At 38.7% G+C, this 23109-nt stretch overlaps 3 protein-coding genes across 4 annotated transcripts; all 3 read right to left on the bottom strand.

The window, feature by feature from the left end:
* Nucleotides 1-254: 254 nt before the first annotated feature.
* Nucleotides 255-8710, bottom strand: LOC138891831 (uncharacterized). The gene is made up of 2 exons (XM_070175532.1): nt 7013-8710; nt 255-492 (listed from the first exon to the last, which is right to left on the bottom strand). Exons 1-2 carry the CDS (start codon nt 7695-7697, stop codon nt 470-472), a joined length of 708 nt encoding a protein of 235 aa, XP_070031633.1. The 5' UTR covers nt 7698-8710; the 3' UTR covers nt 255-469.
* Nucleotides 8711-11084: 2374 nt separating this feature from the next.
* LOC104117293 (protein LURP-one-related 8-like) lies at nt 11085-13590 on the bottom strand. 2 transcript variants are annotated; one of them, XM_009628329.4, is made up of 3 exons: nt 13340-13590; nt 12888-13159; nt 11085-11643 (listed from the first exon to the last, which is right to left on the bottom strand). In XM_009628329.4, exons 1-3 carry the CDS (start codon nt 13419-13421, stop codon nt 11188-11190), a joined length of 810 nt encoding a protein of 269 aa, XP_009626624.1. In that variant the 5' UTR covers nt 13422-13590; the 3' UTR covers nt 11085-11187. The 2 variants fall into 2 exon arrangements, with proteins under 2 accessions (XP_009626624.1, XP_009626623.1); XM_009628328.4 differs by having other exon boundaries at nt 13319-13589.
* A 4772-nt stretch (nt 13591-18362) lies between these two features.
* On the bottom strand, nt 18363-20228 carry LOC104117295 (uncharacterized). Its single transcript, XM_009628331.4, has one exon. The coding sequence runs from the start codon at nt 20060-20062 to the stop codon at nt 18653-18655; it is 1410 nt and encodes a 469-aa protein (XP_009626626.1). The 5' UTR covers nt 20063-20228; the 3' UTR covers nt 18363-18652.
* Between the last annotated feature and the right edge of the window lie 2881 nt (nt 20229-23109).

Here is a 23109-nt window from a genome sequence, read left to right as displayed (position 1 = left end):
TGGACATGCATTTTATTTGAAAAAAAGTTGAAGTTTTGTGTGTTTTAGAAATAATTTCACCCAAAAAAATACCCTAAACTAGTTTTTGGGAATTTGACAATGTCACGACTCAGAATTCCCACCGTCGGGACCGTGATGGCACCTAACATTTCACTTGCTAGGCAAGCCAATGTTAGACAATCATTAAACCAAATTCTTATTTCCATTCAGTAAACAACAATAATTAGCTAAGATGAAATATAATAAGTGCGGAATAATATAAAGACTGTATCAATTACTACCATCCGGATCTGGAGTCACAATTCACGAGCATTCTAGAATTTACTACAAGTGATAGTCTGAAAGAAAAACAATTGTTTGAATGAAAGAAACAGTAAAACAGAAGGATAGGCGGGGACTTCAAGGTCTGTGAACTCCGACAGATCTACCTTGAGTCTCCGGATAGCGGGTCCAATAGCTAAAATCTCGATCAACCCGAGCCGGTACCAAAATCTGCACAGAAAGTGCAAAGTGCAGTATCAGTACAACCGATCCCATGTACTGGTAAGTGTCGACCCTAACCTCGACGAAGTAGTGACGAGGCTGAGGCAAGGCACCTACAAATCAACCTGTACAATTTAACAGTGTATATACAAATAACAGTAATGAAGAGCTAGACAAGAAATAACGGGAGGGGGAAACATGTTGGGGGAAATACGAGATAAGGAATTACAGCAAAATGATAACTGGAACAACCAATATACTATGAATCAATAGAAATAACGAATACAATAAAGGAAAAATGCACGACATCACCCTTCGTGCTTTTACTCTCAACCTCACCATGAAAATAATAGAAACGACACGACATCACCCTTCGTGCATTAACTCTCATATCAAGGCACAACATCACCCTTCGTGCATTAACACTCACAATATGGCACGACATCACCCTTCGTGCATTAACACTCACAATATGGCACGACATCACCTTTCGTACATTAACACTCACAATATGGCACGTCATCACCCTTCGTGCATTAACACTCTCCCTTACCATAATGCAATGCATAGACAACAACAGGGAGATATAATAACAAGTACAAGCCTTACTTCAACATTTGGTCCACAATATCAATCTCAACTTTGTAATAAATACTCGATTATCACCAGAAAATTCGTAAACATAATAAGAACGATCAATTTAACAACACTAGTATAAACACGTAGTAATTAGGCATAGGAAAGAGACAATATAAGAAAACGGAAGAAACATGGAAAACAGATAAATTAACGGCGCATAAGTACTCGTCATCTCACATATACGCCGCTCACATGAATTTCACATAGCAAATAGTCTAAGGTTCCTAATTCCCTCAAGTCAGGGTTAGACACAACACTTACCTCGCTCCAAAGGCCACTTAATTCTCAATCACAACTTTTCCTCTAGAATTTACCTCCGAACCACTCGTATCTATTCAAAAATGACTCAATAATATCAAATATTGCTAAAGGAATTAATTATATTGCATAAATTAAATTTTCCAAATTTTCCTCCAAAAAGTCGAAACCATTTCCGAAATCCGAGGTTGGTCAAAACCCGAGGTTCGGACCAAAATTCATTTACCCAGTCACCACCGAGCCTGGATATATAATTGGTTTTGGAATCCGACCTCAAATTGAGGTCTAAATCCCCAAATTTTCGAAATCCCTAGTTTCTACCAAAACCCCTAATCCTACCATGAAAAACTCTAGATTTTAGGTTAATAATTCATAAAATGTAATGGGTAATTCAAAGAAAATAGTTTAGAATCACTTACCAACACTTTGGGGAAGAAAACAACTCTTGAAAATCGCCTCTAGTCCGTTTGGTTTTTGAGAAAATGAAATAAATGGCCATTTCCCATTTTTGGATTCTGTTAAGTGTTGGGCGACAGTGTTCATCGCGTTCGCGAGAACACTGTCGCGTTCGCGAAGAGTATAAGCTGCCAAGCATTCGCGTCTGCAAGACCTTGTTCGCGTTCATGTAGGCTACCCCCTAGCCTTCGCGTTCGTGAGACATTGCTCGCGTTCGTGATGAAGGAAAGACTGACTCCCCCCCAGTGCCTCACACTACGCGTTCGCGGTGAGCTTGTCGCGTTCGCGAAGGGTAACGCCCCCATCGCTTCGCGTTTGCGACCAAGCCTTCGCGTTCGCGAAGAAGAAAATTCCGGCCTCATCAGTTTACTCTTCGCGTTCGTGAGAGTACCTTCGCGAACGCGAAGAAGGACATGCCAGAACACCTGTTGCAGCAAAATACTAGATTTTTCCAAGTCCAAAACATCCTGTGGCCTATCCGAAACTCACCCGAGCCCTCGGGGCTCTAAACCAAACATGCACACAAGTCTAAAAATATCATACGAATTTGCTCGCGCGATCAAATCGCCAAAATAACACCTAGAACTACGAATTTAGTACCAAATCAAATGAAATTCTCAAGAACACTTTAAAATTTCTATCTTCTCGATTGGACGTCCGAATCACGTCAAATCAACTCCGTTTCTCACCAAATTTCACAGACAATTTTTAAATATTATAATGAACATATACCGGGCTCCGGGACAAAAATACGGATCTGGTACTAACAATGCCAAACATCAATCAATTCTTAAAAATAATTAATTTTCAAACTTTTAATTTTCATCAAAAATTCATAACTCGAGATGGGGACCTCCGAATTCGATTCTGGGCATACGCTCAGGTCCCATAATTCGATACGGACCCACCGAGATCGTCAAAATTATGGATCCGGGCCCGTTTACCAAAAATGTTGACCGAAGTCAACTAAAATCAACTTTTAAGATAAAAATTCTTATTTTCATCAATTTTTAACATAAAAGGTTTCCGAAAATATGCTCGGACTTTGCACGCAAATCGAGGTGAGTGAAATGAGATTTTAAAGGCTTAAGAGCACAAATTCGAGTTCTAAAATATAAAATGACCTTTTGGGTCATCACATTCTCCACCTCTAAAATAACCGTTCGTCCTCGAACGGACATAGAAAAGTACATGAGCTGGTGAAAAGGTGAGGATATCTACTCCGCATATCGGACTCCGACTCCCAAGTAGATGCCTCAACATGCTGACCTCTCTACTGCACTCGAACTGAAGGGTAACTCTTTAGTCTCAACTGGCGAACTTGCCGGGCTAGAATAGCCACCGACTCCTCCTCGTAAGTCAAACCTTTGTCCAACTGGACAGAGCTAAAATCTAATACATGGGACGGATTACCGTGATACTTTCAAAGCATGTACACATAGAATACCGGATGAACATCTGATAACCCCGGTAGCAATGCAAGCCTGTAAGCCACCTCTCCCACTCTCTCCAAAATCTCAAAAGGGCCGATATACCTAGGGCTCAACTTGCCCTTCTTTCTGAATCTCATTACACCCTTCATGGGTGATACCCGAAGCAACACTCTCTCCCCGACCATGAATGTAACATCACGAACTCTGCGGTCAGCATAACTCTTCTGCCTGGACTGAGCTATGCGAAGTCGATCTTGAATAACCTTGACCTTATCCAAGGCATCATGTACTAAGTCTGTGCCCAACAACCGAGCTTCTCCCAGCTCGAACCACCCAACTGGCGACCGACACCGCCTACCATATAATGCCTCATAGGTAGGGGTGTTTGTCAGTCGGTACGGTACGGTATTTAGATATTTTGGTTCGGTATTTTCGGTATTCAATTTCTTAAAATCATATACCAATATCATACCTAATTAAATTCAGTATGGTTTGGTTTGAACACTAACTAGTGCATATAGCCATAGACTCTAATATTCTTAATTAAAGTACTCAAAAATACAAAACTGAAAATGTTTGTTGCCAAAAGTTTTGTCCTAAACCAGCAAATATCGACCCATAGAGAGAAAACTGTACATAAAAGAATAAATTTGATCATTAGAAATATCTTGTTACTTGTTTAGAGCTAATTGATGAACTTAGATAATAAAGAAAAGTAAAATTTTAGATTTTTTATATTTATGTTATAATTGATAATATGTGTTTTGTCTAATATAATATATATTTTGGTATGGTATCGGTATTTCAGTATTTTATTTTAAAATACCAAATACCATACCTAATACCAATTTTTTTTTAAAATTTAAACCAAATACCATACCAAATACCAAAATACCGAATATCAAATACCAAAATTTTCGGTTTCGGTACGGTAATTCGGTATTTACCAAATTATGCACAACCCTACTCATAGGGAGCCATCTGAATGCTCGACTGGTAGTTGTTGTTGTAGGTGAACTCTGCAAGGGGCAAGAACTGATCCTACGATCCTCCGAAGTCTATAACACATGCGCGGAGCATATCCTCCAAGATCTGAATAGTGCGCTCGGACTACCCGTCCGTCTGAGGATGAAACGTTGTGCTCAACTCAACCTGTGTGCCCAACTCACGTTGTACTGCTCTCCAAAAGTGCGAGGTGAACTATGTACCTCGATCAGAAATGATAGACACGGGCACACCGTAAAGACGGACGATCTCACGAATGTAAATCTCTGCCAACCGCTCCAAAGAATAGGTAACTGCCACATGAATGAAGTGCGCTGACTTGGTCAGCCTATCCACAATGACCCAAACTGCATCAAACTTCCTCTGAGTCCAATAACGAAATCCATAGTGATACGCTCCCACTTCCACTCAAGAATCTCTATCTTCTGAAGCAAACCACCAGGTTTTTCATGCTCGTACTTTACTTGATGACAATTTAGACACAGAGCTACATATGCAACTATGTCTTTCTTCATCCTCCCCCACCAATAATACTGCCGCAAGTCCTGATACATCTTGGCGGTGCCCGGATGAATAGAATACCGAGAACTGTGGGCCTCCTCAATAATCAACTCACGAAGTCCATCCACATTAGGCACACAAATACGACTCTACATCCTCAAAACTCCATCATCTCTGACCGTAACCTGCTTGGCATCACAGTACCGCACTATGTCCCTAAGGACAAGCAAATGAGGGTCATCATCCTGCCGATCTCTGATGCGTTCAAACAAAGAAGACCGAGCAACTGTACAAGCTAGAACACGGCTAGGCTCAGAAACATCTAACCTCACGAGCTGATTGGCCAAGGCCTGAACATCCAATGCAAGCGGCCTCTCACCAATTGGAATATATACAAGGCTACCCATACTAGCTGGCTTTCTACTCAAAGCATCGGCCACCATATTGGCCTTCCCGGGATGATACAATATGGTGATATCATAATCATTCAATAGCTCCAACCACCTCCTCTACCTCAAATTGAGTTCCTTCTGCTTGAACAAATACTGCAAGCTCCGATGATCCGTAAATACCTCACATGGCATGCCGTAAAGATAGTGCCTCCAAATCTTCAGCGCGTGACCAATGGCTGCCAACTCTAGATCATGAAAAGGGTAATTCTTCTCGTGAACCTTCAGCTGCCGCGAAGCATATGCAATAACCTTGCCACCCTACATCAATACCTCACCAAGTCCAACTTGGGATGCATCACAATATACCGTATACGATCCTGAACCTGTGGGTAACACCAATACCGACGCTGTAGTCAAAGTTATCTTGAGCTTCTGAAAGCTCGCCTCACACTCGTTTGACCATCTGAACGGGGCACCCTTGTGGGTCAACCTGGTCAACGGGGTTACTATAGATTAAAACCCCTCCACAAATCGACGGTAATATCCCGCCAAACCCAGGAAACTACGAATCTCTGTAGCTAATGTCGGTCTAGGCCAGTTCTGAACTGCCTCAATCTTCTTAGGATCCACCTGAATACCCTCTGCTGATACAACGTGACCCAAGAAAGCAACTGAAATCAACCAAAACTCGCATTTTGAGAACTTAGCATATAACTGGATGTCTCTGAGAGTCTGAAGTACGATCCGAAGGTGCTGCTCATGCTCCTCTCGGTTGTGGGAGTAGATCAAGATATCATCAATAAACTCAATCACAAAGGAATCCAAGTAGGGTTTGAACACTCGGTTCATCAAATCCATGAATGTTGCTGGGGAATTTGTCAGCCCAAATGACATCACTAGAAACTCATAATGTCCATACCGAGTCCGAAAAGTTGTCTTATGGACATCAGATGCCCTAATCCTCAACTGATGGTAGCCAGATCTCAAATCAATCTTCGAAAACATCTTGGCACCCTGAAACTGATCAAATAAATCATCAATCCTCGGCAATGGATACTTATTCTTGATGGTGACTTTGTTCAACTGTCGATAATCTATACACATCCTCATCGATCCATCTTTCTTCTTCACAAACAACACAGGTGTACCCTAGGGCGAGACACTAGGTCTAATGAAGCCCTTATCAAGCAAATCTTGTAACTGTTTTTTCAATTCTTTAAACTCTGGCGGGGCCATGCGGTATGGCGGAATGGAAATGGGCTGAGTGCCCGGAGCCAAATCAATGCAGAAATCAATATCCCTGTCGGCTGGCATCCCGGCAGGTCTGCAGGAAACACCTCTAGAAACTCACGAACAACTGGTACTGAATTCATGGAAGGAACTTCCGCATTAGAATCGCGGACATAAGCCAAATAAGCTAGACTCCCCTTCTCGACCATATGACGAGCCTTCACATAAGAGATAACCATGCTGACAGAATGGCCAAGAGTCCCTTTCCACTATAATCGAGGCAACCCCTGCAAGGCTAAGGTCACCATCTTGGCGTGATAATCCAATATAGCGTGATAAGGTGACAACCAATTCATACCTAAGATGACATCGAAATCAACCATATCCAGAAGTAGAAGGTCTACACAAGTCTCAAGACTCCCAATGGTGACTACACAAGAACGATAAACACAATCTACAACAATAGCATCCCCGCTGGCGTGGACACATATACAGGAGCACTCAAAGAATCACGGGGCACAACCAAATATGGAGCAAAATAGGATGACACATATGAGTAAGTAGATCCTGGATCAAATAAAACTGAAGCATCTCTACTGCAAATTGAAACAGTACCTGTGATGACAGCGTCAGATGACTCAGCCTCATGCCTGGATGGGAAAGCATAACACCGGGGCTGGACCCCACCACCCTGAACTACGTCCCTGGGACGACCTCTAGCTAGCTGGTCTCCACCTCTAATGGCCTGACCTCTACCTCTAACAATCTGGCCTCTACCTCTAGCTGCCTGACCCCTGCCTCTGGCTGGCTGAGCAGGTGTTGCAGCAACTGGTGCCGGAACCATGGCACGAGAACTCTGATGGTGTGAGTTGCCCGTTGCCCGAGGGCAAAATCTAGCAATGTGCCTCGGATCACCACAAGTATAACATAACCTCGGTTGTTGTGACTGCTGACCCTGAAACTGACCCTGTCGACCTGAGTAACCACCCTGATAACTCTGGAGTGGAGGTGCACTAATAGGAGCTGGTGGTGCACTGTAGGCTAGCTGGTCGAAATAATGTATCTGAGGGCCACGACCACCTGAGGCACCATGGGATGCCTGGAGTGCTGAATGAAACAGCTTGGGAGGATGGCCTCTACCAAAAGTATCCTTGCCTCTAGATGAGGCACCGCTGAACTCACTGGAATGACAAGGTCTCTTGTCAGACCCCTGACCTCCTTGAGCAAGAACCATTTCGACTCGTCTGGCGACATTAGCAGCTGCCTGAAAAGAAATTTCACTTCCAGTCTCATTAGCCATCTGCAATCTGATAGGCTGAGTAAGTCCATCAATAAACCTCCTCACCCTCTCTCTCTCTCGGTGGGAAGTAGAATAATAGCATGACGGGCCAAGTTCACAAAACGGGTCTCATACTAAGTAACAGTCATACTGCCCTGCTGGAGACGCTCACACTGACGACGACGCTCATCTCTCAATGTGATAGGCAGAAACTTCTCTATGAAGAGCTGAGAGAACTGATCCCAAGTAAGAGCAGGCGACCCAGCTGGTCTGGTCAACAAATAATCTCTCCACCATTTCTTGGCGGAATCAGTCATCTGAAATGCAGCAAAGTCGACCCCATTGGTCTCCACTATATCCATGTTCTGTAAAACCTCGTGACAACTGTCAAGATACTCTTGGGGATCCTCTGAATGAGCACCACTAAAGTGAACTGGGAAGAGCTTGATAAACCTGTCCAGCCTCCATAAAGCCTCAGAAGACATAGCTGACCCATCACCGGTCTGTGGCGCAACAACCGGCTGAACTACTCTGACTGGATGATCTGCTGGAGCTTGATACTGCGGAGCTATCTGCTCCGGAGCGGAAGTAGTAGGAGTCTGGGCTCAAAAGAAAGCCTTAAAAGCAAAATACTACACAACAAAGAAAAAATGAATAAAATCTGCAAATGTAATCAGAACAATGGGAACATGAAAAGGAAAATAGATAGAACTATCAAATGAAAAAGGGAAACGGGAAAAGGGAAAGAAGAAGCAGTAGCAAAGAGAGAGAAGGTACTGCCGGCTGATATTATGTGCTTACTCTATTGAAGATTAAGTGTGGCTTTGCTGATTGTCCTCTGCCGGATTAAGAGATAGGTAAGAAATTAGTTTTCTACAACGAAGAGAAAAGTCATGCCATCAGTTTCAATGGAGAGAGATCGTTTAATGAGAAAGATAGATAATCGCAAGGTGGATCTTTTCTGGTGGAAGCGTGTGAAAAGGCGTCTTTTGGAGGGTTTATTAATCGAAACAGTTTTGTTTGTTCTATTTAGTAGAATACAAACAAAAGAAAAATTGTAAAAAAAAGGAAAAAATAGATAAATATAAATGCTGGTCTAGGAAGGTGCTACCTCACCTTTTTTTAGCCCCTATTTTATAGATTTATATAGATTTCTGGTCGTGAATTAAAAGTGATATTTACCCTAATTTTTATTAAAGAACATACTTTTTTTTTTGTCATTTTTCAGTTGGTTGATTAATAAAATTGTTAAAAAAGTAAGCATTCGTCATGTTACAAGACGTATAATATTGATATCATGATAATGTTTTGATGATATTTTTTAATTTAAAGGGTTAAATTAAATAATAGTTGGAACATCTGTAAAAAAATAGTTATCGTTTTTTTTTCCGGTTAGAATAATTATCGCTCATAAGTGCGGCAAGTTATTTTAACGTTCCTGATGAAAAATATTTTCAATCACAACAAAGAACACATAGAAAAACATGTTGGTCCATAACTTTCTTTTAAATTTCATAATTTTTTTTTCTTTTGCATTTGTTTTATGACATAATTTACATGACCTTTTACAGAAGGATGTAGAAGTCGAGTATTAGGATAGAAGACTAGTAGGTAGTCAAGCGTATTTTCCTTCTACACTAGTAGTATTAGTATTCTTGTAGTATTTTCTTATTCTTAGATTTCTTTTACTTCATGTTGTTGCTTTTGCTTCAGCTATCTTATTATCTAGCTATTGTTACTACTTCCATTCTATTACTTTTATACTGCAGTATTACTTTTTTATAATTGATATGATTTTTCTTTCTTTTAGCCGAGAGTCTATGAGAAACAGTCTCTCTACCTGAACAAGACAGGGGTAAGGTCCACATAAAGACATGTAATTAAGTAAATAGAAGTGTGTTAACTCTAATATCTTAAACTTTTAGATGAGATGTTCGCACACTTCAATATGTTATCAGAGCAGACAGAGGTCATGAATTCGTATCTCACCGCTACATAATTAAATAAAAATATGTTTTCACTAACGGCTTACAATTTTAGATGATATGGTCACACACACTTCAACACATATTTCCCCATTTGTTGTTGTTGTTGTTAGAAGCAACATTGTAGAAAGTTATGAGTACCAAAGTGCTTAAAGAAATAATTGAAGAGGTGAAGTCGTAATTTTAGCTTAATAAAAACGCCTTTTTGTTCGTTCCTCTCCATTATTCCCTGTACCTCAAATACGAGGTCCTCAATCAAATCTGCTGTATTTTCATGGCAGTATCAATATCACCCTCGTATTCAAATTCACCCCCAATTCTACCAACCCCATCAGTTACCAAATCCCTTTTTTCCATTTACCCCCTTCACAGTCTCAAATTTCCATTTTCACCCCTCAAATCTCAGCCCTCAAAAATTTACCTTAAAAGAACAACCATTCTTGTTTGTGCAGCAGAAAATGGGAATAACAATACCGTTAGCTCAGATAAAGAGGTAAAGGAAAAAAGTGAAAGCGGTGGAAGTAATAATAGTAATGGAGGAAGGCCGAGATTGAATTTGAGATGGGTGGATCTGATATTGGACCCGGACCCGGATAATATTGTGGCAGTTGGATTAACGGGTCTGCTGACATGGGCTAGTGTAAGTATATTGTGGCAGCTGTTTGTTATAGCATTAGCTATTCTACTTGCTGCTCTTAAGTACTCTTTTATTGCTGCTCTTCTTATTTTCATTCTAATTACCCTTCTTTGATTACTAGTTTGTACTTTGTCCTAGTATTCAGCCATTTGGGTACGTAATTCCCTTTTTGTGCACTAATTTTTTAGTGTAAAGATAATATATGAAATAGTATTTTCTTTTGTGTAGCTTGGACTCTGTAGATTAAATTGAAACTACATTGTATTGTTGTTTTGCACTTGTATTTGGGTTTGTTGTTGTATGTGTGCTGCAGCATTTTGTGAAAGAAGTGCATGAACTGGAACAGGTTATGAGCAGTGACTACATATATTCTTCTGATGCTTTCACCTTAGTATCTAATATTCGTACAACTAAGGTAAAAATGAATTGGTCGTGCAACTAAGGAATTAGTAGATTTAAGCTAAAACATAACCTCAACTCGATATAATAGTTCCATTTCTAATTCCAAAATGCAACAGAAAGACCTATCTCTTGCTGAATTTAATTCAGTATGAAGTTCAGTGGTCATATGAACATGTTAACATATCAAATTAACAAGTGAGCAAAGGCTCTACCTAGAATAGTTTAGTAGGCAACCTTTTCTTTTACCCAAACCTTAAGGTCCTAACTTAGTAGGTAAATTTAATTCAGAATGATTTTGTCGACAAACCAGATTGATTAACGTAACCCATCCTTAAGGAGTCTTTTCCAAAATTCACTAACCAAGATAAGTTTTAGAGGCAAGAATAAAGCGAACGCAAAAATTACATTGTATTTGAAGAATCTCATTCACAGTAAATTCTTTTTCTTTTCAAAACCCCTTGAAATTTTAGAGATGAAATTCAATTATTTAAGAACAAACAAGGGGAGCATATGAGTTAGGATACATGCGATCCAAGACAATAACAAAAGCCATACAAATGTGAGGTTCAAAGCCTGGTTGTACCACCAAGCTAAAAACATCGTCGCTAATCAAAACGGTAGTGCGAGTAGTAGCGTTGGCTAATTTTCTTGATATATTGGCTACAATATGACCAGCAGAATTGGTTATGTTGCAATTTCGCCTACGAAATGAACCCTCCACTCTGTAATCGGGACGACTGACATTATTATTTTCTTCAGCAGCAGTAAAGACTTGAGCCTGGCATGAGTTAGTCGCAGTTGTTCGCATCATCATAAGCAGTGATAATGGGGGTTTTCTCATTACGAACAAAGGAAGAGATTTGTTTGGAGTGGATCTATCATCATCTTCTTCTTTCCCTCCACTATATGCATTCCATTCGTATTGTAATTGCATGCTCCTCATCTGTTAAATGTTCAAGATTAAGTATGATTATGTAATTCGTAATATAACAAATTTTGAGATGATCATAGAACTGACTAATCCTAAGTTAAAGGGTCGAGAAACTCAATGTCACTACTATTCTTGAACAACTTCGAGGCTGTCTTTCGTTTCACACTATTACGGATATGAAAATAATGGTGAAAATCAAATTCAACTATTATGATTCCTAATACAAGAGTCAAAGTAGGGACAAGCATCTATTAAAAAAGAAGAAGAAGAGGCATGCATCTATATGATCCCATAGACTTCTTTTAAGGATTCCAATTTGGAAAAAGAATTAATAGTCTCTATGTCTGTTGTATCAATAACGATAATAACGATAACTTCTCCCAAAATAATATCTATGTTACCCTAAATGAGCTACAACAATGGTTAAATTGCCAAACATAGCTAAGTTAAAGAATAATTGAGCATACTATTAGACTGTTTGGCCAAGTTTCTCCAAAGCTAAAAGCATTTTTTTGTTAAAGTTGAAGTATTTGGCCAGATGTTTAGTAGAAAAAAAGACGTTTTTGAATTTTGGAGAAGCAGAAAAAAGTAACTTCTCTCCAAAAACACTTTTTAGAAAAGCAAGTTTGAGAAAAATACACTTAGAAGCAGTTTTGAAAAGCTTGGCCAAACACTAATTGCTGCTCAGAAGTGCTTTCAAATTAATTAGCCAAACACAAACTACTTCTCGCCAAAAGTACTTTTGAAAAATACTTATCAAAATAAACTGATTTTTGCAGGTCAAAAGGGCTATATGACTTGTTAGGATCTTATATCCGCTTTTAAGATCCTGACATGTAAATGTACCTTTTCATTCGTGAAGTTGTACACCATGTCCGACTCTTCTTCCATAATGGTACGTATTAATACTTCATTCGGTCCACAATAAGTGATTTTTTAGCCTTTTTTTGTGGTCCAAAATAAGTGATTTTTTCAAATTTTAAGAATAAATTAGTTATTTTTTCCTACACTGCCCGTTGGAGTAAATAGTGTAGGAGTAGGTGTTACGAGTGTTTATATAAAGAGATAATAAAGGTTAATATAGTCAATTTCATTACTAATTAATGTTAAAAGATGAATTTCTTAATCTGTGTGAAAACAACCAAAAGATCACTTATCGTGAATTGGAAGTAGTACTGCTATTGGAGTAGATACACAAATCACCTTAAATCGGCGAGAATACAAAAAATTAAAGCATATGTACATGTAATTAATACCTGAGGTCTCAATGTTAAGAGAGGTTTACCATGTGCATCCATGAGTACAAGTCCACCACCACCAGATCTTCCTCGGCCAGCACCAGCAGCAATGGAACAATTCTTTCTTCTGGTGTAGTTGTCTACCCGGAAAACTAAGCGGCCTACCTTATCAAACACCGTGAATCCATCTGTCCCTTGAAAACTCATACTCGATCTCTTCCACACTGTGAAGATAGACGCCGCGCCGGCAGCAGCCGGCGGCGGCCTACTTATTAAGCGACCTGCAGGAGCTGGAGGAAGAACACATGAATAATTATTTCATAATCAGGGGCAGAGTTAGAGTGTAGGAAGCGGCTTGGGAAGAAGCAGTAATTTTGATTCAAAGAAATTCATGTAATATGAACAAGTTATTAATTTGATATAATTCAAGAAGGACTAAAATTTCGAACTTATAAGATTTAAATTCTGACTCTGGCTCTGTTCATAATCGTCGGAGACACGAGGTTTGCTTCGCTTTCTGTGATGATCTGCTGCTGGATGAATCTTAGACATGTATTCCAATGAAATAATTTAATTAGATGATGGTTAATTTCTCCCTTTCCCTTCCTCTTAATAACGTTAGAACCAATAAAGACCTTAGAGATTATAATCGGATAATTATTGTTTAATATGATTAATTAATCTCTCTATTTGGTTTTGATCAATATGCATAGTGGAAGATGACGAGCCTTTGTCGCGTCCGTCTTCCTTGAATGGGTTTCAAACTTAGTACTACGCAAAAGATTAATTAAATAATTTTATCTATTAATTAACGGAAATGCTAAGAGATTAATATTGTATATATGTGGAAAGAGAGACTGTTCTTTCAACTTATCATGTTTGCTTCTCTATATTGTCTTTTTGTTTAAGTAACAATCAGGAATTGTTAATGGAGGGTAGTATTAATTAGTGGTTATTAACATGTTACACATCAGGATCAGTATGTCAGGTAGGGGCGGATTGCCTGTGTCCACTTACATTCCTCGTTACATAAAATAAAAATATTCCTAGTTGCTATTAATCAACTCGTAATCAGGACTCAGGAGTAGCCCACTTAGAAGAGTCATGTATATTTCAGTCGAAGAACAAAAAAAATCATATTTCAATACGCTGAAGGGCAGGCAGTTCAACACATATCCCCGAAAATTTTACTTTGTATAAATCAAATAGCATTACCTTTTATACATATACTATATTAAATAGTGGCGGATCCACAAAGAGTCTTACGGGTGCTGATAAACGGCCAAAAATATATATTTATCGGTGTACTTTTATCTCATAACTTGTGTGGTTACGGTAGGTTACATGAGTTTTTGTAGTGAATTATGCTCATTACGTGCATTCTTATATGTAGGAGCAAGTTGGACGAAAAATGAGCAAAAGAAGTTGATTCGGGACCAAAAGACAAAAGGACTTTGCTCGTTTACTCTCGCGTGCACACGAGAGAGTGAACGAGCTAGCTGAGGAAAAACTTGAGAAAAAACAACGATTATGGCAAAAAGAAATGGAAGTGCACGAGAGACCTAGAAGGAAAAGAAAAAGAGAAGAACTTCGCTCGTTCACTCTCGCGTGCGCATGAAAGAGTGAACGAGCTATCCTATAAAGGCTATTTTAAAGTGGGTTTGTATTATTTCGCCCCATGCTAACCCTATCCCATATAAATAGTCTTTAAACTCACTTTTGAGGGAAGAGGGGGGACGTTCTTAGAAAGGATTATCGACCAAAGGAGGCAAGAACACACTAAGAGCAAGGCGGGGAATTCTTCTACGAGTTTTTCACTTATTTCTTCCTATTTTCATTATTAGTTATGAATTCTAGTATTGTAGTTTTGCATACTATTATGAATAACTAATTTGTTATCTAGGGTTTTGATGAAACCTTTTGAAGGATGAATTCTTATTACGTTTTTATATAATTGAGATGTTGGATTTCTCTACTTGTTCAACTACGTGTTTATTGCTGTTGATTGAATGACCATCAATTGATTGTGCTTATTTAGTGTGTATATTGCTCGAGAGAGAGTACGCATTTATGTAGTTGTTGAACAACATAACTCCTAACGTATCTGAGAGATCAATACGGAGGGCTTAAAGGCAGGATTAGAGATAACGAAACCTTGGTGCGATCGTAGTAAGCGGTGAATTAGTGCCAGCTAGCGTAGCTCGAGAGAATACATCTAGTAAATTGTGGTAGTTGCTCGAGAGAGAGCTACGACACCCAAAGTACTCACGATCGGTAGAGAATACTTAGGCAAAATTATAGAAGACGTAGCGGGAAGGATTCCGACAATTGGGGAAATCATAACTCTAGACCTCCTTAATCTTGTCTCCACCCCTTAGTATCTTTAGTTGTTAGTTCACTCATTTAATTTGTTAGTTAATTAGTTTAACATAAGAATCTTTATATTTATAACTTAGGAATTGTTCGAACTTGTCTTCTTAGTGATAGTTAACAGTTGTAGTTAAACCTTAGTTCTCTGTGGGATTCGACTTCGGACTTTTAAACCGGATTATATTTGCAGCGGCCGTTTATCCTTTTTAGGACTAGAGTTGGGCGTGATCAAATTTTGGCTCCGTTTCCGGGGAACTAGCGGTATAACTGTATGTGTACATATTGCTAGGTTTCAAGTTTGAACTTTTATTTTTATTTTTTTGTATTTGATTTTTTTATTTTTGTTTTACTTATTGATTTGAGAGACATGGCATCGTGGAATTATGAGAGTTTTGATGTTGATAATTCTTCTCTTGATCCTCCTTATGCATATTATGGAGAAAACCACTCATTGCAAAATTGTCAAAATATTCCCGAGAACGAGTTATGTGCACTAACTTAATCTTATGTGTGGAATATGTGTGATATGTGTGGTGGTCAAGATGGTCATTTTTCTAATTGTACTTGTATGTCTTATCCTTCCCCAACCCCTTATTATGATGGTTCTACTTTTTCTTGTGAGGTTAACAAGAACAAAGAACCCAGGGAAGCTGACCTGAAGGAGATCAAATATATGTTAAAGTATTTCATGGAGCAAAGTAATGAGAAACAACTGCAAATACAAAGGCTATGTGATACTATCCAAAGGCAAGAAGCAACTATTCATAACCTGGAGGCACAAGCGGGTTGCTTCTTGCCTTTGGTAAAAGAAACTCCCTGGTAGGCCAAAGGTCAAAGCATTAGCATCTCATGGGGTACATATTTTTCGGTGTATTTTCATCTCATAACTTGTGTGGTTACGGTAGGTTACATGAGTTTTTGTAGTGAATTATGCTCATTACGTGCATTCTTATGTGTAGGAGCAAGTTGGACGAAAAATGAGCAAAAAAAGTTGATTCAGGACCAAAAGATAAAAGAAGGACTTTGCTCGTTCTCTCTCGCGTGCACACGAGAGAGTGAACGAGCTAGCTGAGGAAAAGCTTGAGATAAAATAACGTATTATGGCAAAAAGGCATGGAAGTGCACGAGAGACCTAGAAGGAAAAGAAAAAGAGAAGAACTTCGCTCGTTCACTCTCGCGTGCGCACGAGAGAATGAACGAGCTATCCTAAAAAGGCTATTTCAAAGTGGGCTTGTATTATTTCGCCCCATGCTAACCCTATCCCATATAAATAGTGTTTAAACTCACTTTTGAGAGAGGGGGGGGGAGGAGTTTTTAGAGAGGATTATCGACCAAAGGAGGCAAGAACGCACTAGGAGCAAGGCGGAGAATTCTTCTACGAGTTTTTCACTTCCTTCTTCCTATTTTCATTATTGGTTATAAATTCTAGTATTGTAGTTTTGCATACTATTATGAATAACTAATTTGTTATCTAGGGTTTTGATGGAACTTTTTGTAAGATGAATTCTTATTACGTTTTTATATAATTGAGTCGTTGGATTTCTCTACTTGTTCAACTACGTATTTATTGCTGTTGATTGAATGACCAATAATTGACTATGCTTATTTAGTGTGTATATTGCTCGAGAGAGAGTACGCATTTAGGTAATTGTTGAATAACATCACTCCTAATGTATGTGAGAGATCAATATGGAGGGTTTAAAGGCGGGATTAGAGATAACGAAACCTTGGTGCGATCGTAGTGAGCGATGAATTAGTGCCAGCTAGCGTAGTTCGAGAGAATATGTCTAGTAAATTGTGGTAGTTGCTCGAGAGAGAGCTACGACACCCAATGTACTCACGATCGGTAGAGAATACTTAGGCGAAATTATAGAAGAGGTAGCGGGAAGGATTAAGACAATTGGGGAAATCATAACTCTAGACCTCCTTAATCTTGTCTCCACCCCTTAGTATCTTTAGTTGTTAGTTCACTTCTTTAATTTATTAGTTAATTAGTTTAACATAAGAATCTTTATATTTATAACTTAGGAATTGTTCGAGCTTGTCTTCTTAGTGATAGTCAACAGTTGTAGTTAAACCTTAGTTCTCTGTGAGATTCGACTCCGGACTTTTAAACCGGATTATATTTGCAGCGACCGCTTATCCTTTTCGGACTAGTGTTGAGCGTGATCAAGTGCTTAAGCACCCATTGTCTTTGGCCAAACTTAATAACTTTACATAGGTAATTATAAATTTTTTTAGATAAGTATGGAGTGACCACCCATCACTAAATTTATTTGTCCTCTTCTTCTGATATTTTTATCGGTGGGCACCCATAACTTTGAAATCTTGGATCCGCCACTGATGTTAAATCTTGAACGCTCTTAAAAAAATTCCTATTTTCACCTTTGAATACGCCCATATGCACGTTGGTGGAGGAAAGAATGAAGAAGAGCTTTCTTTACCTAATAAATTAACCAATGAGCCAACAACCACCCTGAAGGCTACGGTCCTGCTTTCATATTGTACCAACTCCAATTTGGATTTTATTATGTTAGGGAGAATTTTTTTTCTGGTTGGCATACTAGTTATGAGGAGATTATAATGCAATGATTGTTTATGCAAGAAGTAGCAATGAAAGGATTGTTATGCACTTATTAATAATGAAGGATAATTATACACGAATTACTTACTTTAAAAGGATATTTTTATTTTTAAATAGTTTAACGTAATCTTATTTATCCTTATAAATAATGGAGTAGATAAATTTTCACATAACTTGATGGAGGTACTATTTAATACTGCCAACCAAAAGCTTGATTACTTTTGCTTATGCCAACAAAGCAACCAAACACTATTGTCTATATGAGATTTTATATGATATTAATTGTTTCAAAACCATCAACTCCTAAGAAAACGGCAAACAGAGAGCTGTGGGCGGCTTTCTCTACTTATAGGGAAGATCTGTTAACTGTTAGCTCCAAAATTCAAAGATTAATGAAGTAGCAACTAATGCAAAAACAACCAATAGGAAAGCAAGAATCATGCTTGTAATCCTCCAAGAAATGAACTATATACAATTTGATTCCTGTACCAACAAAAAAATACAATTTGAAGTAGCAACTAATGCAAAAACAACCAATAGGAAAGCAAGAATCATGCTTGTAATCCTCCAAGATACCAACAAATGAACTATATACAATTTGATTCCTGTATCAACAAAAAAATACAATTTGAAGTAGCAACTAATGCAAAAACAACCAATAGGAAAGCAAGAATCATGCTTGTAATCCTCCAAGATACCAACAAATGAACTATATACAATTTGATTCCTGTATCAACAAAAAAATATTAGACTCATCTTTATCCTATGACTCATCCTTTCTGCACACTTTCACTGAGTTATCTGTAAGAGCTTAGCTACCAAGAATCCTTCAGATCATTCTTATAGAGTCCACATAAGATCCTGATACTTGTTTCAACTTATTCAGAAATTTACTTTGATAATGACAGTAAACATGTCCAATTTCTGAGGTAGAGGCAATTAGAACAAAGTTCTCTCCATTCCCAACATCTATCTCATACAGCCCTGCAAAAACTTCTTGAAATTCAGTAATTACTTGCTTGTAAGATGACTGGTCTGAAGGAATCACATTTATGATTACAACACCATCTTTGCTAAGCAATGTCTTTGCAGCCAACAACACCGACTTTTGCAAAAACTGTAGAGGAGGAGCACTCGTACCCATACTAGCATTGCTCGAGTCTAAATCAACCATGATCACATCAAACTTACCATGAAATTGGTCCAAACAATCACTCCCGTCCAAATCACAACAACCATGTAAACCATCATTTTCTACACTAGTCGCGAATTTTTCAATCATTTCTATCACATCTCCAACACAAACATGGACTAAGTCACCATGTACCAACCCGAAATATCTCCTTGCAACCTCCAAAACAACATGATCAATCTCAACACCCAAGACTAGAAAACCTAATTGGGAACTCAAAAAACCAAGAAGCGCCCCTCCTCCAACACCCAAACACAAGGCTTTTGGCTTTATCCCTTTTCCAATTTGCGCATCCAAATATGAAGCGATTACTGAAAGACCAGCCACCATTGGAGTCAAATAAGGATTAACTAGAATCCCATCATCAACTACCTCAAATTCAACGCCTTCCATATCAACAAAATCCACTTTCTTGGGACGGATTCTTATCTGAGTTTGTACCAGATTCGGCATTCTCTTGAATCTCAATCTCCTCCTAAACTCTCTATCCCCATTTTCCAATTCCAACTCCACATCTTCTACCAGCATTTCTCCAACACATTGTCCAACACATCTTTCCAATACCAGACTCCGAATTACCCCATCTTCATAGCTCAAGAACGGAATTTCAGGTATTTCAGGTAGCCCACCATCTGTTCGACGAAATGCCAATGTGGGTGTCAACTCAATCAACAATGGAAACAATTTTTCTTCAACAACAGATGAATCAGCTATACAATTGGAGAGTACTGGAGAATGATTATACGAAGTGGGGTGTGGCGAATTCGGTGAATTGCCGATGATTATGAGGCGAGAGAGATGAGAGAAAGTGAGGAGGAGTTGAAGATGACCTTGTTCTGTAGAAAAAATCCAGTCTGATTCGCGATTTATTGGAACTAACATTGCTGCAATTTGAGTCGGTTTTGAAGGGAGGGGTGAATCAAGAATTGAAATGCGGAGTTCTTGAGAATGGAAGTGATCGAGATGAAGTAAAGGGTTTGGGATTATGAAGGTAATGTAGCGGGATGGGACTATGGTTTTGAAGATAGTTGGATCCAGTTCCGACATTTTTGAGAAAATGGGAGGGAAGACGAAAGCTGCAAAATTAGGAGAATGGGAATTTACCAGAATTCGTTGGGTTTAAATATTTTAGAGCAAAAGATCTCAGCCATTGATTAAAATTAATCTCAGCCGTTCACATCCGCTGCTTAGCCTTTTTAATATGGTGGTTAATTTCGTTAACCTAACTAATTCCTTCTTCACCAGACGGCGTCGTTCCTCATTGAAAATACTGCAACTGTGTCGTTCGCCCCTTTCTTTCCCTATTTTAACTGGGCTGGCTCGATCATAACATCTATATTTAGTGATGATTAAATTAAAGTAGACTCTAGAGTTGAATGGTGTTCACCCTTTTGTTTTCTAAATAGTTAAATTAAAGTAGACTCTAGAGTTGAATGGTGTTCACCCTTTTGTTTTCTAAATTGTCGCTCCAAAATAATATATTTAACTTTGAGTAAATGAGAGAAAATCACTTAGATTATATTGTTCAAAACTAACTTTTGTAGAACTCAATTTGCTCTTTGTATTGATTAAAATATGGCTTTTAACACATCTCGTCGGTTGATCAAAATAACTATGGCTGTTAGTCAAATATACAAAATATATATTGATTAGTAAACATATGTATATTATACATCAATATACCAAAGAAATATATTATTTTCGGCTATTATTTTGAGAAAGATCATACTGTATAAAAGCCCCATTAAAATATGCATGGTCCATTTTAATTCTTTGATCAAAATGGTTTATGTGGTTGCACGATAATTGAATCGTAGGCAAGTGGCAAGTAATAAAACTTCTTTAAAAATACAAATTTGTGCCGATGAATCACAAGGTCAAAATTCAAACGAGATTGAGAATCGTGATTTTTAGAAGCATGAATTATAATTTGTAGAATATGATCTTGAGTTCTTATAGCGAAATTCCAAAAACCGTGGAGCACGAAGTAGTAAAAACTTAAAGGTTGAACCCGTTAAATTAAAATTTAAAATCTATTATTACTTGTGTGTACGGGTAAAATCGGGGGCAATATTTTTTCCGACTCCCCAATAAAGAAATGAGAGGGAAGCATAGTCCGACACAACTACAAACAAGGTCGAAGGATCCCTCGTATCCGAACTCGGGAAGAGTGAACGATGCATCTGGGGTTGGACACGGCAAAACAACGAACCCGAGCCAAGTAAAATTTCGAGCCCACGGGAAAAGGAGGAAGTGTTGGGCATGACAAGTATGAAGCCGTAATATTCGCCCTCAACCAAATATTGCGGCACAAATCCCGTCCGATATCAACTACGGATCTATATTTACCGAAAAAGAAGATTTTTACCTTATTTAGACTTATATTAGGACTGAAATTCTCCTAATATATAAAGGGGAGAGTTTTTTTTTTATTTGAACACACTGTTGACACGCGTATCAAAGCAATAAAAGTTCATTTTTGTCTTCTAGCTATTATTCAAAGTGTTCTTAAGCTATTATCTTCTTTAATCGTAACCGAGATCGAAGGTTCGGTCGAGGCCAAATTTCAGCGTTCAAATTGAGACCAGACTTGATTGTTGCATTGCGATTGAGTTGATCATTTATTCTCTCTTTAATTTAATTACTTGTTGTTCTTAGATCATTCGTATTGAATTAAATCACGTGTCTTTTAAACCGCGTGCAAATTTAATTGTTACTTATTTTAAGAGTAAACAATTTGGCGCCCACCGTGGGGCTAAGAATAATAGTGGTGATTTGATACGATTCTCCATAACACACCATGTTTTATGCTTGTTCTTTGAAGTTTAGATTTTAGGTTAACCTAAGGATGTCAAATTCTCAGTCTGCTCACTTGAATGTTGACGCCGAGTCAGGACACCAAGGAGAGAACAAAAACGTGGTACCTAGCAATGATGTGCCCCTTATTAATTCCAATAGTGTTCCAATCGCCGATCCGGTCGATGCTAACTCACAGGTTGCCATCAATGTCAATCTACCAACTGACCCAAACAATAATGTTCGCGGGGCACCCCGACCATCGGCTCGAGAAGCACCCGAAGGTGAAGGTGATATGTGAGGTTGCGATTGATTTTCGAAATCTTGCAAGCTCAGCAATCGGCAATAGCGCAGTTACAGACCTAAAGTTACATCCCTAACACGGTCGAGCCCGAGCGGAGCAGGGAAAATACTCGAAGGAATGAACAAGTTGTCGTGGAATCGGATGAATTCGGGCCCGGGGAAACTTTCAAGGTGATGGAGATGCTCGAAGCGTTGACAAAACGGGTGGAGTTTGGTGAGAAAAAAGATAGAGGCCAACGACAAGAAGGTGAAACTTATAACTCCAAGGTCGATAAGATCCCGGGAACACCCCCAATATTGAAGGGGTCGGACTACAAAAAGTTCATTCAGAAGCTGTAACGACCCAACTGATAATTTTGAGTATTATAACCCCGTTCGCCAATTTACTTCTCAAGTTATGCTTTACAGTTATTTTATGACTTATCGGGTTAGTTAGTTCGGGTCCGGAAGGATTTCGGAGTGAATTGGGATACTTAGTCTCATAATTGAAAACTTAAGTTGGAAAAGTTGACCGGATCTTGACTTATGTGTAAACGACCCCGGATTTAAATTTTGATGGTTCCGTTAGTTTTGTTAGGTGATTTTGGACTTAGGAGCGTGTCCGGATTGTGATTTGGAGGTCTATATTGGAGTTAGACTTGAAATGACGAAAGTTGCATTTTTGAAAAGTTTGATCGGGGAGTTGACTTTTTGATATCGGGTTCGGAATCCGATTCTGAAAATTGGAATATGTCTGTTATGTCATTTATGACTTGGGTGCAAAATTTGAGGTCGATCGGACGTGATATGATAGGTTCCGATGTCGTTTGTAGAAAATTGAAATTTTAAAGTTCATTAGGCTTGAACTGGGGTATGATTAGTGATTTTAGCATTGTTGATGTGATTTGAAGACTCGACTAAGTTCGTATGATGTTTTGAGACTTGATGGTATGTTTGGTTGAGGTCCCGGGGGCCTCGGGTGAATTTCGGGTGGTTAACAGATCATTTTCGGACTT

This window comes from Nicotiana tomentosiformis, chromosome 5, assembly GCF_000390325.3.
Source record: "Nicotiana tomentosiformis chromosome 5, ASM39032v3, whole genome shotgun sequence".
NCBI classification, from domain to species: Eukaryota; Viridiplantae; Streptophyta; class Magnoliopsida; order Solanales; family Solanaceae; genus Nicotiana; species Nicotiana tomentosiformis.
The sequence above is the reverse complement of the archived record's forward strand: the minus strand, read 5'-3'. Positions and strand labels throughout refer to the sequence as shown.